The 15,804-nt window shown below is 36.6% G+C and overlaps 1 protein-coding gene across 1 annotated transcript; it reads left to right on the top strand.

Annotated features, from left to right (window-relative positions):
• The first annotated feature begins 5,359 nt into the window (after window positions 1–5,359).
• Window positions 5,360–12,275, top strand: LACS4 (AMP-dependent synthetase and ligase family protein). The gene is made up of 19 exons (XM_088514509.1): window positions 5,360–5,701; window positions 6,446–6,509; window positions 6,627–6,716; window positions 6,822–6,878; window positions 7,036–7,084; window positions 7,328–7,404; window positions 7,623–7,662; window positions 7,743–7,837; window positions 8,264–8,431; window positions 8,625–8,735; window positions 8,810–8,897; window positions 9,145–9,211; window positions 9,708–9,783; window positions 9,902–10,019; window positions 10,150–10,395; window positions 10,489–10,628; window positions 11,192–11,374; window positions 11,473–11,592; window positions 11,846–12,275. Exons 1-19 carry the CDS (start codon window positions 5,550–5,552, stop codon window positions 11,885–11,887), a joined length of 1,983 nt encoding a protein of 660 aa, XP_088370635.1. The 5' UTR covers window positions 5,360–5,549; the 3' UTR covers window positions 11,888–12,275.
• The last annotated feature ends 3,529 nt before the right edge of the window (window positions 12,276–15,804 follow it).

Below are 15,804 nucleotides of genomic sequence, written 5' to 3'. Positions count from 1 at the left end.
ATATTTTTTAGGACAAAATTTTGAGGTACTTACTGACAGAGTTCCTTGATCTCTAGATGGAAGCAATTGCTAAATATCATAATCATTTTTCCCCCTACAAACCTTCATATGCTTCTGTAGATTTCCAGTTCCATGTGAACTGTTAGCTATATATTTATGATCACAAAACTTGCATTTTGCTCATATCCTTGGGTCATTTGGATCTTTAGAAGGAACTTCATCAAAATGGGTTCAAACTGCTGAGGTCTTCTTACGCTTCTTCTGGACCCTTTTGTTCATCATCGGATTCGTATGAACAGAAGGATCTTCTATTGTATTTATTTCAACCACATCATCATCGAATACAACCGAATCTTCGTTAATCACGTACACACATAATCGTTAGTAAGTTAGTTAAAGATAAGTTCAAGGCTTCAAGTAAGAATCAAACTAGATTTAGTAACGCTACTACAAAACTAGAATTAAGTAAGCATTCATTCTTTGTCATTCATCAAACACATTTTTTGTTGTCAAATTGTGTTTATCAATTTTAGGCTAAAAACAATAATGAATGCTAAAAACAAAACTTGCATAATTTTTTTACATCAAAATACAGTAAATACTTATTCAAAATCTTAATCTTATGGCATTAACACACAATAGCATAAATTATTAGCAATATAAACTAAGCACAATCTATATGGTTCAAGAAAAATTGTATGAAATGTTCCTCCTAAAGCTCCCAACAACAATAATATTGAGATTTTAAGACAAGCCAAAACAATGTTGCAGCCTACAATAATAAAAATAATCCAAAATTTAATCTCATGAAATCTTAAAAATTAGTTTTAAGTCAAAATGTTAGTTTTAATCTTTAACAACTAAGCCATATAGATACAGCCCACACCAACTAATAACTATTAACTAAGCAGTCTAGGCCATTATTTAATTTAATTTTTTTTCTAATTCACTAAGCCACTAACACACACTCACTTCACACTTCACACTTGGGACACTTGGCCACTAAGTTCACACTCCACGCCCACTCCCTCTGCAACATTGAAACTTGCAATTTGCAAGACTGCAAATTAACAAATTAACAATGCATTTAAGCCACAAAAATATAACAAAAAACATATTAATGAATAAAAAATATATATCTAACAAACGAACAAATTAACAATGCATTTAAGCCACAAAGACAAAGGATTGAAAGAATTAAAGGAACCTTGAGATAAGACTAAGTGACGTAAACCTGCACAATTATTTGTTGACAACTGAGGTGAACAACAAGATTTCGTTCAGATGAACTGCAAGCAGTTCATCTGGTCCGAGAGAGAGAGTTTGAGAGAAAAAAAAGTCTTCTGAGAGAGAGTGACCGGTGAGAGAGAGAGTTTGAGAGGAAAGAAAATGTCTTCTGAGAGAGAGTGACCGGTGAGAGAGAGTCTTCTAACAACAACCACATACCAAGCAAATTCCACAAAATCATGTGCAAACAACAACTATCTACCAAGCCAAGCAAATCCCACAAAATCAGAGCATGAGACTTAAAAGAGCAAGAGACTGAAGAGAGAGATACATACCAGATGCGACATCGGCGGAAGAGAGAGAGCGCGACAGTAGAGGAGATGAGGAGCGGCGGTGGTGTGGCATGGGGTTGCGTGAGGAGTCTGAGGACTGAGGAGTGGAGGAGTGGCGAGAGAGAGAGGCCAACAGTGGAGGAGCGGCGGTGGCATGGCCGTGGCGTGGCGTGAAGTCCGAAATGTTTGCCACATGCAGTCATCATCACAAGACAAGTGTCGAGAGAGAAATTGTGAAACCATGCTGAAGGACATGTGTAGAGTAGGTGGCTTCAAAATAGCTGATTGGGCTGGCATGAAATACAAGTGTCAAGGAAAGGGATGAACAATGACATGTCGGTTTGGGTTCATTTCTTGGGGCTAAGGTGATTAGGGAATTTTAAGTAAACAATTAAGTATCTATTGGATTTCTAGAAGGCCTCTAATTGGTTAAAAAAAAATCCTACTTATATATATATATATATATATATATATATATATATATATATATATATATATATAATCCTCAATAAATATAATCCTTCTGACTACCACATACCTAAAAATCGTGGTCTACCAGGTTCATCAACCCATCCAAATAATTCCCAAATCACAGGTACTTTGAGTACTCGACAGCTTGACCTATTAAACTTGGAGAAATTATAACTTTTTTCAATTTAAATCCAAATGACACAAAATTTGGCTTGAAATTTTCCTCATTCAAAGATGCACAACATATCCAAAGATCATAGCAACCCATAACTGTTTGGTACCTCAAAAGCCCCTCGAAATTCGTTGCCTCTGTTTGATTGAAATTCCTGTTTTGACACTTGCATCTTCTAAAAATCATAGCTCCTTCTACAAGCGTCCAAAAATCATGAAACCACTTTTAAAATCTTCCTTTCTCGTCATTCTATAAGGTCTTAAAATACTTTTATTTAAGGTCACTCATTGAATTTTCGCCATCCAAAACAATGTGACTTTTCTTTCAATAACCTACTAAAATTCTAACTAGCAATTTTCCATCATCTTTCATATTAAGCCTATTTACCTAACTTCATATAAATCTTAATAAAATTGCAAATCGTCTTTATCCTTGATATTAAGATCAGCTTTCTTCTAGGTATATATTTCGGGGTATTACAATAATCAAGTAAGTTTCGCTATCCCTAAATTTATATTTTATGGTTTGTATTTGATATTTTCTGAAAGTTGTGTTTGATCAACTATTTGTATTAGATATTTGGGGGGTTTTGCATGTAATGCTCGTGGAAGGGATTTTGTGGAGTATTTAGTTTACGGTATTATTTATTTGAAGTGGGTCATCTTCTCGTCTGTTTTGAAAGTTGTTTTCTGATAATTTTGTTAAAAGTTGTCATATATTTGGTCATCTTGTCATTGGTAGTCTTTGTTTATTGCTAAAGTATGGCCCCTTAATTTTGTTTTTGTTTTTCTGATCTAAGTGTGGTCCCCTAGTTGGTGCTTGCGTTTGACACGTGATTAGCAGTATGAATTTTATACATTGAATAAAGTGGTCCCTTCCATTACTTTTCATTGTACTTTTCATGTTTGGTTGCTGACTTTCAAAGGCACAAATGTAAATGCATATTGGCAGGTCTGAGTATAGGGGTAATGTAGTCCTTTGCTGCTAGTGTATGGGACCAATATGCATTATGTTCCAATAATTAAATATGTTGAGCGTCATTTTTTGATAAATGTTTGTGTCATATGCTTTTACACCTAAATAGGGGTATTGTATTGAACATTTACAACTTTCTCATTATATTAGTTTTTAGTGTTTTATTTTGGGGTATTGTATTGCACATTCAAACCTTTCAATGTAATGAATGTTGCAGGATACGTGATGGGTATACATTTTATGATGTTTGAGGTGCACCATGGAGGTACTTTTAACGGGCAACATAGGTTAACATAGGTGCATCATTGTGGTTATACTGGCCGATCCATTACCCAACAACGACTATATAGGTTAACACTATTCTAATTCATTTAATTAAACAGGTCAAATTCATCAATTCTAACAAACGAATTTCATGTTAGATTCAAAAGTTGTATCAAAAGTTGTTAGCCCTTTATGTTGCTTGTCTGTCGAAGTATAAATATAAGATTATTGATGTCAACCATAATCTGACGCGTTTAATTAAACATGTTAGACTTTTTAACGCTAACCAACTAATTTCGTTAAATTCGTACTAAATTCGTGAGTCATGTTAAAAATTGCCAACTTTAATTTGGAATGGTTTTGCCACCAAATTTTTTGGAATTGGGTGGTTGAATTACTTCTATGAGCTGATTTAAATGGTTGGACCATCCTTGAAAAAAAGAAATTAATTAATTAATTATTATTATTATTATTTTTTTTTTATGTCCATCAACATCAACATCATTCGATCATCGCACATACAAATTTCTGGTTCAACCCATTTAAAAAAATTGCAACTATAATTTTTTTCATTATGCATAATCACACAAATTAGGCTTTAACTTATTACTAAAGGATTTAGGCATAATGAGAAAAATTAAATTTCTGTGAAAAATTAAATTCTCAAACACATGTTACCAAATAATTTACATAGGCATAAAAGCTTTTGCTATTATTTTTAGTTGTGCAAGTTGTTTTGATCACTACTTTGCTCTCACATTTGCAAATTGGATAGCTCAATCCTCATTCGCTTACCTCACCTTCGGAGTTCTCCATCTTTCACCATCGTCACCTCCCCGGTACTAAGTCTCGCTTATGCCCTTTCAGACATCCCAACATGTGTTGGTGAGACTTTCGTTCTTCGGCTTCGAATGGGTGGAAGCTAGTTCCTCAGCTTTCACTTTTGTTCTTTAGCTTGGTAGTGGGTCTTTAGCTTCGAGTGGGTCTTCATCTTCATGTGGGTCGTGTTGGACATATAGGGTAGTAAGGGTGAGGGTGAAGATGAGAATGAGGGTATAACGGGTATGAACAAGGTAAAATAATCGCGTGCAGGTCACATGAGGACGATTCTGTTTGAGGTTAACAATTCAATTTGACGGAGGGGCTCAAATTGATTGCAATTGAAAGTTCAGGGGTCCAAATTGAAAGGTTTTAAAGTTCGGGGGTATGTCAAATCGCGTGGTAATTCAAAGGTGTAAAGTGAAATTACCGCAAAACTTTTATGAACTTTAACGTGTTTTGATATGACTCATTCAAAGTTTAAAAACTTTTAATTTTACTCACTTAACTTTTAATCTGATGCAATCTATCATCAAACGTTAAAACAAACAGTAAAAAATATGAAATGATCTTTAAATTCCTAAACTTTTATAAAATTTCAAATTAAAAATTTTAAAAAATAAGTCATTAAAAAAAGTTAGAAAATTTTAAAAATATTTAGAAAATGAAAATTAGAGGGTATTTTAGTGTTTTTTATAGCATATATTAAGATTTAAAGTCATATCCTAATAAAAAAGTAGATTGCATCAAATCGAAAGTTAAAGGAATAAGAATGAAATATTTTAAACTTTGTGAAATTTTTTCAAAATGCGTGGATATTCCTGAGTCGCTTGTGAAGTTTTCTCATCCATAATATCTGTAACTATTATAATCCCTCTTGGTAATTGACCGTCCCATCACAGATCTAAACCCAAGACTCAAATCAGACGGCGGACGACAATTCAAACCTGATCTAGATCTTCCCAGGTCCGTCAAGATTTCAAATTCAACATTGCTGTTGACCAAACGGAATCACTTCCCTTGTTAAAACATGCTGGCTGTCGCTTTCCGTCGACAAGTCAGTCAGGAGCGTTAGCCTCATAAAAACAATCTAAACAGAAGAATAAATAAAATCAAAAATAAAAAAGAAATCGTATTTACCACTTTCGCCACTGCGGCTGGCCACCCACAGCCACCTAATTACTTAATTTTTCTTGCTATTGCTCTTTCTCTTGATCAATATAAAGCATTCAGATTTGTCGGAAGGCGATCGATCAGATTCACCGAGAGAGAGAGAGAGAGAGTTGAGAATGTCGCCGAAGAAGTTCCTAGTGGAGGTGGAGAAGGCGAAGGAGGCCAAGGACGGGAGGCCTTCGACCGGACCGGTTTACCGGAGCCTTTTCGCGAAGGGCGGGTTTCCGGAGCCGATTGGAGGAATGGAAAGTTGCTGGGATGTGTTCCGGTACGGATTCTTATGTCTTTGTTTGGTCGCTGAGAAAGCCAGGAGACCGGAAAAAAAAAAAACTTTTTTTGAGTTTCTCTTTGTTGTTTGTGGTTTTGAAATAGGAAAAGAGTTAGGACGAATCTAAAACGGAAAGAGTTGATTTCTTTTTTCTTTCCAGTTTCAGTATGCCTTAGAATTCTGTTTTCGAGTTGGATTTATTCGAATTTTGACGTTGAAGAGTAGGTGCTTTTGCGAATTTTTAGGCACTATTATCAGAATCTAATGGTTCAAAATTTAGCACATCAATGGTTCTTCTGGGAAAATTTTGAGTATTTCAATTGCATATTCGATGAACTTTTCTATTTTTTTGATGACTTTTTGATGAATAAACTTTTTTTTTTAATTGTGAAATTAAGGATTTCAGCGACTTTAATTTGTAGTAAAACCGGATCAAAGTGTTGGAAATTAAAAAAAGAGCTAAAAATTAGCTGTTTGTTTGTGCATGTGCTTTAGCTTTTGTGAATATTTTCCAAAGCGCTTAATTTTCTTGAAGATAAATAGTTCTGAATTTTGCTTGTTTCAGAACCTTGCTTAGTTTTATGCATGCTTATGGCCCTTGACAAGTATTTATTTAGTTTTATTTTATTTTTCCCATAAGAGACTGCATCAAATGCTGTTAGTTCTGAAAAATTGAAAGAGAAATGATTTCCATTATTTTAGAGAAATGATAGTCCCTCGCAATTTTTCGTGTACTTTTTACAGCATGACTGTGGAGAGATGTCCTGCGAATCCGATGCTTGGTCGTCGTGAAATTGTGAATGGGAAGGTAAATAGATCTTGGAAATGGTTTATGTGGGTTTGACTCTCAGTGGGTTACCTTTGCTGTTAGACGACCTGTTTCGACTTTGAGCTATACTCTAATGTGTGGCTCATGTCTTTGCAGCCTGGTAAATATGTGTGGAAAACTTATAAAGAAGTATATGACTTGGTGATTAAAGTGGGAAATGCAATGCGAAGTTGTGGTTTTGGGGAAGTAAGTTTACTAGCTTGTATCAGTGCAATTTTACCTTTTGCCCAATACTTTGTTTGAAGTATCATCCACTTATTTGTCTTAACTTTATTTATTGCTGGATTGTAGGGAGCAAAATGTGGTATTTACGGTGTGAATTGCCCAGAGTGGATAATAAGCATGGAGGTGCCTTTTTTTTTCTTTGATTTCCCACCCCACCCCTCTTGTCAGTCATGACAGAAAACATATGCTGGGGGGGGGGGGGGGGGGGAGTGGACTTCACTCTCCCGATGGCTTTCTTTTTCTCTGGAGAATTTTGATTAACACTGAAAAACTAATGCAGGCCTGCAATGCTCATGCGCTCTACTGTGTTCCTTTATATGACACTTTAGGTATGCATATCCACTTCTACAGCATGGTTCTACATTAATATGCAATTAACTTAACTAAAACACAGGCCCATGTACTTTCTCTGGGTACTAAGTATTTTTATTATGTGGCTGATCGTCTGTTATGTATAAGGTGTTTAACATCCTTTCCAAAGCTGAACTATGTATATGCATTAACCTAAATCTGAAGCATCACCTTAAATATAGTGTTGACGACTGTTTGATCTCTTCTGATTTGTTGATTAGGTGCTGGTGCTATTGAATTTGTTATAAACCATGCAGAGGTTTCAATTGCTTTTGCTGAAGAGAAAAAAATTTCTGAGGTACACTTGTTTATGTTTACTTTGTGTTTTGACTAAAGTTATTATGGGTGGATCTCAGTAGGATACTGCAGTCGTTCTACAGTTGATTGTTACTTGAATAGGTCACCTTTTAGGCTATGATCGCTGTAATAGTGAACATTTGTGGCATTTTGGGAGTTTTTTTGTACCATTTTTATATGTTAAGATTTTTTTTCCTTGCTTATACATTGCCCTTTCAGGTGTTGAAAACATTTCCCAACACAACAAAGTACCTCAAAAGTAAGTGAGGCTTGTCGTCTAGATTCCTTTATTTATGCATATTGCAATAAGAGATAATTATATATATTTTTACTATATAGCACTTGTGAGCTTTGGCAAGGTTACACCTGAACAAAAGGAGGAAGTTGAGAAATTTGGATTAGCAATATATTCATGGGATGAGTTTTTGCAACTGGTAGGCCTTTTTATTTGACTTTTATGCTTCTTTTGTTTTGTTGTTTTGTTAATAGTTGTGAATTTAGATTCAAGAAAATGCGCCGTTCTTGTATAATGGTGAATGTTTTCCATAAATGATCATATTATGGAGAACATTGTTTGTATGACTTATCTATATTTTACTACAACACTGTTGGTCGTGTTATAATTACTGGGAAAAAAATGAATTATAACATTCAAGGCAAAGATTCAAGCTGGAAGTGGCATGTTCTATGAATAGTTTTGTTATATGTCTATATATTTTTGAATGTAAAATTGTTTGACTTATTTCTCTAATGGTCATTGTTATTCATGAACCTGGGGAAAATGATATTTTTTCTATGCCCTTGTTATTTATATATGGTTACTAGTTCTGACACAAGTTTTGGATGCCTGTTCCTGGCAGGGTGATGGTAAACAATTTGATCTTCCAGTGAAAAAGAAAAGTGACGTGTGTACTATAATGTATACCAGTGGAACTACTGGTGATCCCAAGGGTGTAATGATATCCAATGATAGCATTATTGATTTTTTAGCTGGGGTGAAATGCCTGCTAGATAGTGTTAAAGAAACGGTGATTTCCTTCTCATTTTAACTTTTCTTTTAGGTAAACATGAATAAAAACAATCGTCTAAAAATGTAGCAAGTAGAACTTCATTTGTTCTTGACACGAGACACTGACCCATCCATATGGTCATCTAATTTGATTAGTCCTTTTATCGTAAAATACTGACTTCTCACATATATTTTCTTTTTCTTATTAATAGCTTGAAGAGAAGGATGTATATCTTTCATATCTTCCTCTGGCGCACATCTTTGATCGGGTGATTGAGGAGCTATTTATTTTATGTGGTGCCTCAATAGGGTTCTGGCGTGGGGTGAGTGTGATTGCTAATTATTTTCTCACTCTATGAAAGTTCAATATCATACTTGCTTATTTTTATTTCTGCAGGATGTCAAACTATTGCTCGAGGACATTGCGGAGCTAAAACCAACTATTTTCTGTGCTGTCCCCCGTGTGTTAGATAGAATTTACACAGGTGAACTTTCTCGTTTGGCTAAGCGTGCTAATGAGTTTGATTTATCTGTGTCTTTTTGTCCATGTGGGAAGTTATCAAGAGATTTAACATTTCAGTAAGGAAAATGCCCTTTTGCTGTGTGCATCATTTTAGCCGGGGCACTGAATTGCACCTTTTACCTTCTCTTTCATTTTTACTGTGAAAAAAATGCATTAGAAAATTTGCATCTCCAACTATAAGGTATCATAACTGCTCTGCCAACTTTCAGGTTTGAATCAGAAGATTTCCTCAGGAGGCTTTTTGAAAAAGACAGTGTTCAATTTTGCATACTCATAGTAAGTTCTATTCAAATTCTCCAATTACCTTGTGTAAATAAGAAAAAAAATGAGGTTTGCTTGTAAATATCTTTGTTTATTCAGATATAAGGCAACATACATTTGACTCCATTGAATTTACGTGAGATCAATAAAAAATATGTTACACTTGCGTTCTTGTGGATAATTAATGTTATTCCTAGTAAAATAAATTTATCAATTAATATTCCCCCCCACACCCCCAAGAGATCAGTCACCAATCGTCTTCTCTTAATACATTCTACATGTTAAATTCCATTTTGTGACAATCATTACTTCTGCTAATATTATCATCTATTTTATTGTTATGCTTGGATTGTCACTTTCTTTGAGCCGACAGCTAAATTTAGCCAACTACATTTAGTTGGTATATTGAGTTCATTTGAGTTGTATTTAGTGCTTTTAATGCCTGGTGATCACTTTGATATTGTTTATTAATCTGATTATGGCCTTTTTCAATATATTTTGATTGCTGCAGCAAGTTGCATAACATGCGGAAGGGGAGTAAACATGAAGAGGCATCTCAAATTTGTGATAAAATTGTCTTTAGTCAGGTGGTGGAAATATACATTTTTGTCTTCCCATGCTCCTCCCTTTTGACATTATTAACACTGGCCGTATCTACACCCTCTTTACTTTTTGTATCTCATTGGTTTTTTGTGACATCCGCAGGTGAAGCAAGGGTTGGGGGGTAGGGTTCGCCTTATTCTGTCTGGAGCAGCACCTCTTTCCACTCATGTAGAAGAATTCCTGCGAGTGGTGGCATGTGCTCATGTTATACAAGGATATGGTATGCCAATCTTCAGAAGTTACTGCTTACTAGATGCCTTCTTTTTCTTTTTGGGCTTGCATTGAATGCCTATGTGTTGCTATTACATGATGAGCATGGATCATGTTATTCTGTGTCAATGTTAATGTAGGTCTGACCGAAACTTGTGCGGGGACATTCGTCTCACTACCAAATGAACTGGCAATGCTTGGTACAGTAGGCCCTCCGGTGCCCAATGTGGATGTCTGCCTAGAATCTGTTCCTGAAATGGGATATGATGCCCTTTCAGACACACCCCGGGGAGAAGTATGTATAAGAGGAAAGACATTGTTTTCAGAGTACTACAAACGTGAAGACCTCACCAAAGAGGTCATGATTGATGGGTGGTTCCATACAGGTTTGCCATATCATGGTCTTGTTTGATTTAAATTTAGTCCTAATTATTAATTGACTTCTCACTTAACCTTGCTGATGATGATCTTTGCATCAGGGGATGTCGGTGAGTGGCAGCAAGATGGAAGCTTGAAAATCATTGACCGAAAGAAGAATATATTCAAGCTTTCTCAAGGAGAATATGTTGCTGTTGAAAACTTGGAGAACATTTATTCTCTTGTAACTGCTATAGATTCGGTATGCCTCTCAGTAACAAACTATATTTTGGTTTCACTGGATGCATATACTTTTGTTTTCCTCTTTCTCTTTCTTGTATTACACAGTAGGTAGCATGGATACTTCTACACATATTGTCATTTGTGGCTATGGCCCTTCACACCTGCACGAATCTAAGTAGCACAGCCGCTTTTGAACACAGCAAAAATGGTTATAACTATGGAGAATATGCAGTGTCAGCATGTTCATATGATGTTTTACTTGTGATGCCATGTCAATGCTACATTGATCCACATCACACATACATGTCTACCTGCAAGATCTCTGTGTCTTAACCTGCGTAGAAGTATGATATAATGCTAGCAGGCTCAATATGGTCGCCTCTTCTGTGGAGACAGTTCAGAAGAGGTGACAAAATTCTTCTATCAACTTAATCGTATGGTTATTCTTTTCTTATGAAGGACATATGATTTCAAAGGTTTAGTTTAGTTTACATGGGGATGGCTCAGTTTATTATTGCAGCTTTGATCGACGCAGAAAAATCTCACGCTAGTTTGACACTGTAATTATCCTTTCAATTTTAGATATGGGTGTATGGAAACAGCTTCGAGTCCTTCCTTGTCGCTGTTGTGAACCCCAACAAGCAAGCACTTGAGCATTGGGCTGAAGAAAACAGAGTCACTGGGGATTTCAATTCTCTGTGTGAAAATCCTAGGGCAAAGGAGTACATTCTTGGGGAGCTCGCAAAGATTGCTAAAGAAAAAAAGGTTGCTAGCTTGTTTTCTTTGAGAACCTGGTCAATGAATAGATTTCTGACTTATGATGACTAAGCTCTTTTGTGTACTTACCCTTTTGTTCTTGGCAGTTGAAAGGTTTTGAGTTTATTAGAGCTATTCACTTTGATCCCGAGCCGTTTGACATGGAACGCGACCTTATCACTCCAACCTATAAGAAGAAGAGGCCCCAGTTGCTTAAATATTATAAGGTCTCTCCTTTTTGTTCTCTGACATACATTGTGTGAACTTCCTATTCACTTGAGGACTGATTTTTTAGCCAAAATCTAATTATGATTATCTAATTTAATCGATGTCAATGTGCCAATTCACTGTTAAGAATTGTTTATATATATATATATATATATATATATATATATATATATATATATATATATATATATTTTATCTACAATAGAAGATCTTTGTTGTGAAACTACTGACTTGGATATCTTTGTTGCACAGAATGTCATTGACAACATGTACAAGAGCGGAAACAAGCCCTGAGCGTGATTGGAATTTGCTTCTGGACCCTTAGTTTTCTCCTATTTAACCTGCCCTTTTTTATTCTTGACTGTATATACGCTTATAGATAAATCAGCGGATTTATTTAAATTAAAATTTCTATTTGCAGTTTCCTGTATTAATCACCCCTTTCTTGATACCTTAGACAAAAGTTACAATTCATCATATAGCTTATATATGGTGCATGATTTCACACATCAAGTGTGTTTTACAGTGATTTACTGGTCACTTCATCTGCCCATGACATTCGGGTTGATGGTTGTGGTGATGTTGATAACCTAGTGTTGAAGAGTTATCGACGGTCAAGATGGCATAGAGGATTCGGAATTGGAGAAATGTTATACATATTTTCGCTTTTATACTTTTTTAACCGTTAGATTTTTGATGAATTATTATTGAATTTTATGATTTGAGGGTGGGGAGTAGAGTAAAAGTGTATTTAGTATTTCTCCAAGGCCTTGTTACAAGGGGTAGTCCTGTGAGGGTCTATTATAATTGCGTGTCCAGATCTTAATTGGTGATAGGGACTATACTCTAACGACGGCAGGTGTTAGTAACTTAGTACAGAGGAATTAACCTTGGCTTTCTGACATTAATTGATAGTTTGCCGTTTGGCTTTAGATTGTAGAGATGTGATGGGACTTTTATGGTAAAGGTCGTTGTGGGAGTTACTTTGTCAGGACAAAATTGGATGATGCGGACACGGCAATGTCTCTGATTAGATCCTGTTCTGCTGGCACGTTTCTATTTTTGTCCATTTAATGCCTATTCACTCATGATTTTAAAAATTAGAAAAAAAAACCAAATAATTAATCATAATTATGTTGAGGCTAAGTTAATGTCTATTGAAATCATGATAGATAAAATAGATAATGTTAGAATATACAAAAAAAAAATATTTTCCTATATTTCATAATTAGTTTGACATCAAATATTTTTTATTTAAGAGTTCATTGTAATGTCTACCTTATGAGTATTATGAATAGTGGACGTAAGTGTCTAAGAGCATTTCTAGCAGGACTTTTAAGTTAAATTTAACTAATATGTGCCAGTTTCATGCTCCATCAGGCCTTTCAAAATGAAAAATTTTCAACAATTTGCTACGATAGCAACTTGTGGGATTTTTTTTAATTATTTTCTTTTTCCTTTCTCTCTCCCTTCTTCACTGCCTCTCTTCTTCTTTGGTCTCTCCTTCTCCATCACTGGTTCAGTCATCTTCTTCCTCCACCACACATGAACTCACTGGTTCACTCTCCTTCAATTAAATCCGAAAATCACACCCCAAAATCCTTACCCATCCAACCAAATTGACATCCATTTGAAAATCACACCCCAAATCCTTGCCCATCAAACCAAATCGACACCCATCCAACCATCTAAAAAGCACACCCCAAAATTGACAGCATAACCATCTAAAAAGCACACCCCAAAATTGACAGCATAAATGGATTTGTTGTTAATGGATAATCTTTGCAATCCTGGTTCAATGGTGGTGAATGTGTGTTTGTGTGTGTGATGGGGGGGGGGGGGGGGGGGGGGGGAGGCGGTGTTGTTGTGCGAAGTGGGAAAAAATAATAAAGAACATATTGAAAAATAATATTTAAATAAAGTAAAGAGTAAAATAGATAGTCTGCTAGAGTTCATTGTAAAAATGTAGTAGCTAAAAATAGTTAAAGTTGTATTTTGAGTGGCTAAAATAGCCATCGCTGTTGGAGATGCTCTAACACCGAACCAGTCGTAAATTCTTTACGGATCATCAGTATTTTAACATGGTATCAGAACCACTTTCTTATGGCCTTCAATAAACGTCATTGATGTTTTTGGGTGTTCTCTCCAACAATCTCATTGTTCTACAACATCAAAGTGTCAGTCTCCTCCACGCATCGCCATCGACCACCACGCGCTACCCACAATTTATGCCCGTTCAGCCACACGCCACTAAAGTCCTCCAATATCGAGACTCATACCATCCCACAGATTTGTCGCCGCCTGTCCAGTAGCCATCCAAAAATCTGCCAACATGTACTCCGCGTGCTCCCACGCGCCACTTGTCACTGTGCGTTTGGAATTCACATGCCTCCACTGTCATACACGCTCCGCTACCAACGTCCGACCAGATTGATTGCTGCACCACTCCACATATCCACGGCCGAAGATGCCAGATCTGTCAATCACGCCGTCATCAAAGCGTCCACGTGCCTCCACGCGTCACTGCAATCTCCTGCGACTTTTCTTCATGCTCTGTTGCCGGATCTCTTATGTTGCCGCCGCCGGCCAGTTTTAGAGAAACCAACGCCGTTCCAGATTAGCGGCTTCCGATCTTCATCTAGGGGACCACACCGAGCACTTGTCCGAACCTCATGCCACCCTCAGGAAATCTTACTCTGAACTCTTTTGGCCTTTTGTAATACCCCGATAAAACAATAGTTTTTATTCATTATTAAAGGATTTTCTACAAAGAATGGTTAAAGGATTTATGAAAAGCCCGGTTTTATAACATAGAACCTAAGCCCATGCCTATAACCTAAAACTCCTTAGGCATTTTGAAGCACAAACCCGAGCTTAACCCTTTCTGACTGAACGTACGCTAGGGTTATCTGACATATGCTACTTTTTTTAGTAGAGGACGTACGCGGGGGGACCACCTTATGTACTTCTGCAAAAAGTACAAGGATGTACGCCTAGGGACCACCCAAATGACGTACGCTACTTTTTAGAAAACCACCAAAGCACCCTTTAGACCGTCAAGTAAATAGTACCGGACGTCCGCTACTTTTCAGAGGAGTTGGTAGCGCCCTTAGACTTTCTTCACCTATAAATACCCCTCTAACCCACGCCCATTTCACCGTTCAAATCGCCCCCAGGCTTCCAGAATCCTTTTGTGAGTGTGTTCTTGTGAGGTTGTGTGTTTTGTGAAGAAGAAGAGGTGTTTTCTTGGAGGTTGCTCTACGAGGTAACCCCTTGCCCGTTATATGCTTTCACTACTATTTTTATTGCTTTCTTAAATGTTGTGAGTTTTCAAAAGATGTTATGTTAAGCTCTTTACTCTTTTCCTTACAAAACAAGAAATGTTTTCAAAATAGTTTGGAAAGCTTCTTTGATTCCTTGCATTGCATGTTTTCTTGCGTTGCATGTGTTTATCTCTTAGCCTAGAAGGGGATATAGTAGCCTATAGATTTTATAGAACCCTTACAACACAGTTTGGAGCTTTAGACAGAAGACCTAACTCACTGACTGGACGTATGCCCTTGAGCCCGGATGTACGGTCAAAAAGCCAGGCACCGGCCCTTAATCCCTACTCATGTGTATTTTAGAGTCTAGCAATCCTTTTGTTAGATAAGGCTTAGCATTTTACTCGTAAGGGTCCTTTAGAACTACGCATAACGACGTGTTGTGTTGCGTTATAGCAGGATTTAGCAATGTCAGAGGATTCAAGCGAGTATATGAGGTAAGTAAACACTTATGAACTCTTTCCTTAAAAACGTGGGATATGTCAGTTGACTGACCACGAGTATGATATGAGCATGTCTACTTTTCATAATAACTTGGTAACTGCTTTATCAACTGATTAATAAGATGCATTGTATGATATGGTACACCGGTACGTGCGGTATAATGGCAATGGGCTTACTATATAGACTTAATGCTATGTTCAATTGTGTGTGTTATGTGGGCTTTGGATCCAATGGTTTCGTGACCAAGCGCAATCATTCCCTAATGACTCGGTCACTATAGGATGGACATCATTAGTAGTGTGGGCCATTCGAGGTCGGACTTGGTCGTGCCATTAATGTTATGTACGGTAGTGTACAATGGCTGGGGCACCGGCATTGTATTACAGGTCCCTCGGGACAGCGCTAACCCTACTGAAAATGGGTAATATCTCGGGTAGACTATAC

The sequence above is a fragment of the Corylus avellana genome, chromosome 3 (genome assembly GCF_965113065.1).
Source record: "Corylus avellana chromosome 3, dhCorAvel1.hap1.2, whole genome shotgun sequence".
Taxonomy (NCBI): Eukaryota; Viridiplantae; Streptophyta; class Magnoliopsida; order Fagales; family Betulaceae; genus Corylus; species Corylus avellana.
The sequence above is the reverse complement of the archived record's forward strand: the minus strand, read 5'-3'. Positions and strand labels throughout refer to the sequence as shown.

Excerpts from the sequence above, each read along its gene's own strand:
- LACS4 (XM_088514509.1), top strand. The coding sequence starts at position 5,550 with ATGTCGCCGAAGAAGTTCCTAGTGGAGGTGGAGAAGGCGAAGGAGGCC. Across the intron at positions 8,736-8,809 it reads CAATAGGGTTCTGGCGTGGG|GATGTCAAACTATTGCTCGA; the intron begins GTGAGTGTGATT and ends TTATTTCTGCAG. Across the intron at positions 10,629-11,191 it reads TTGTAACTGCTATAGATTCG|ATATGGGTGTATGGAAACAG; the intron begins GTATGCCTCTCA and ends TTTCAATTTTAG.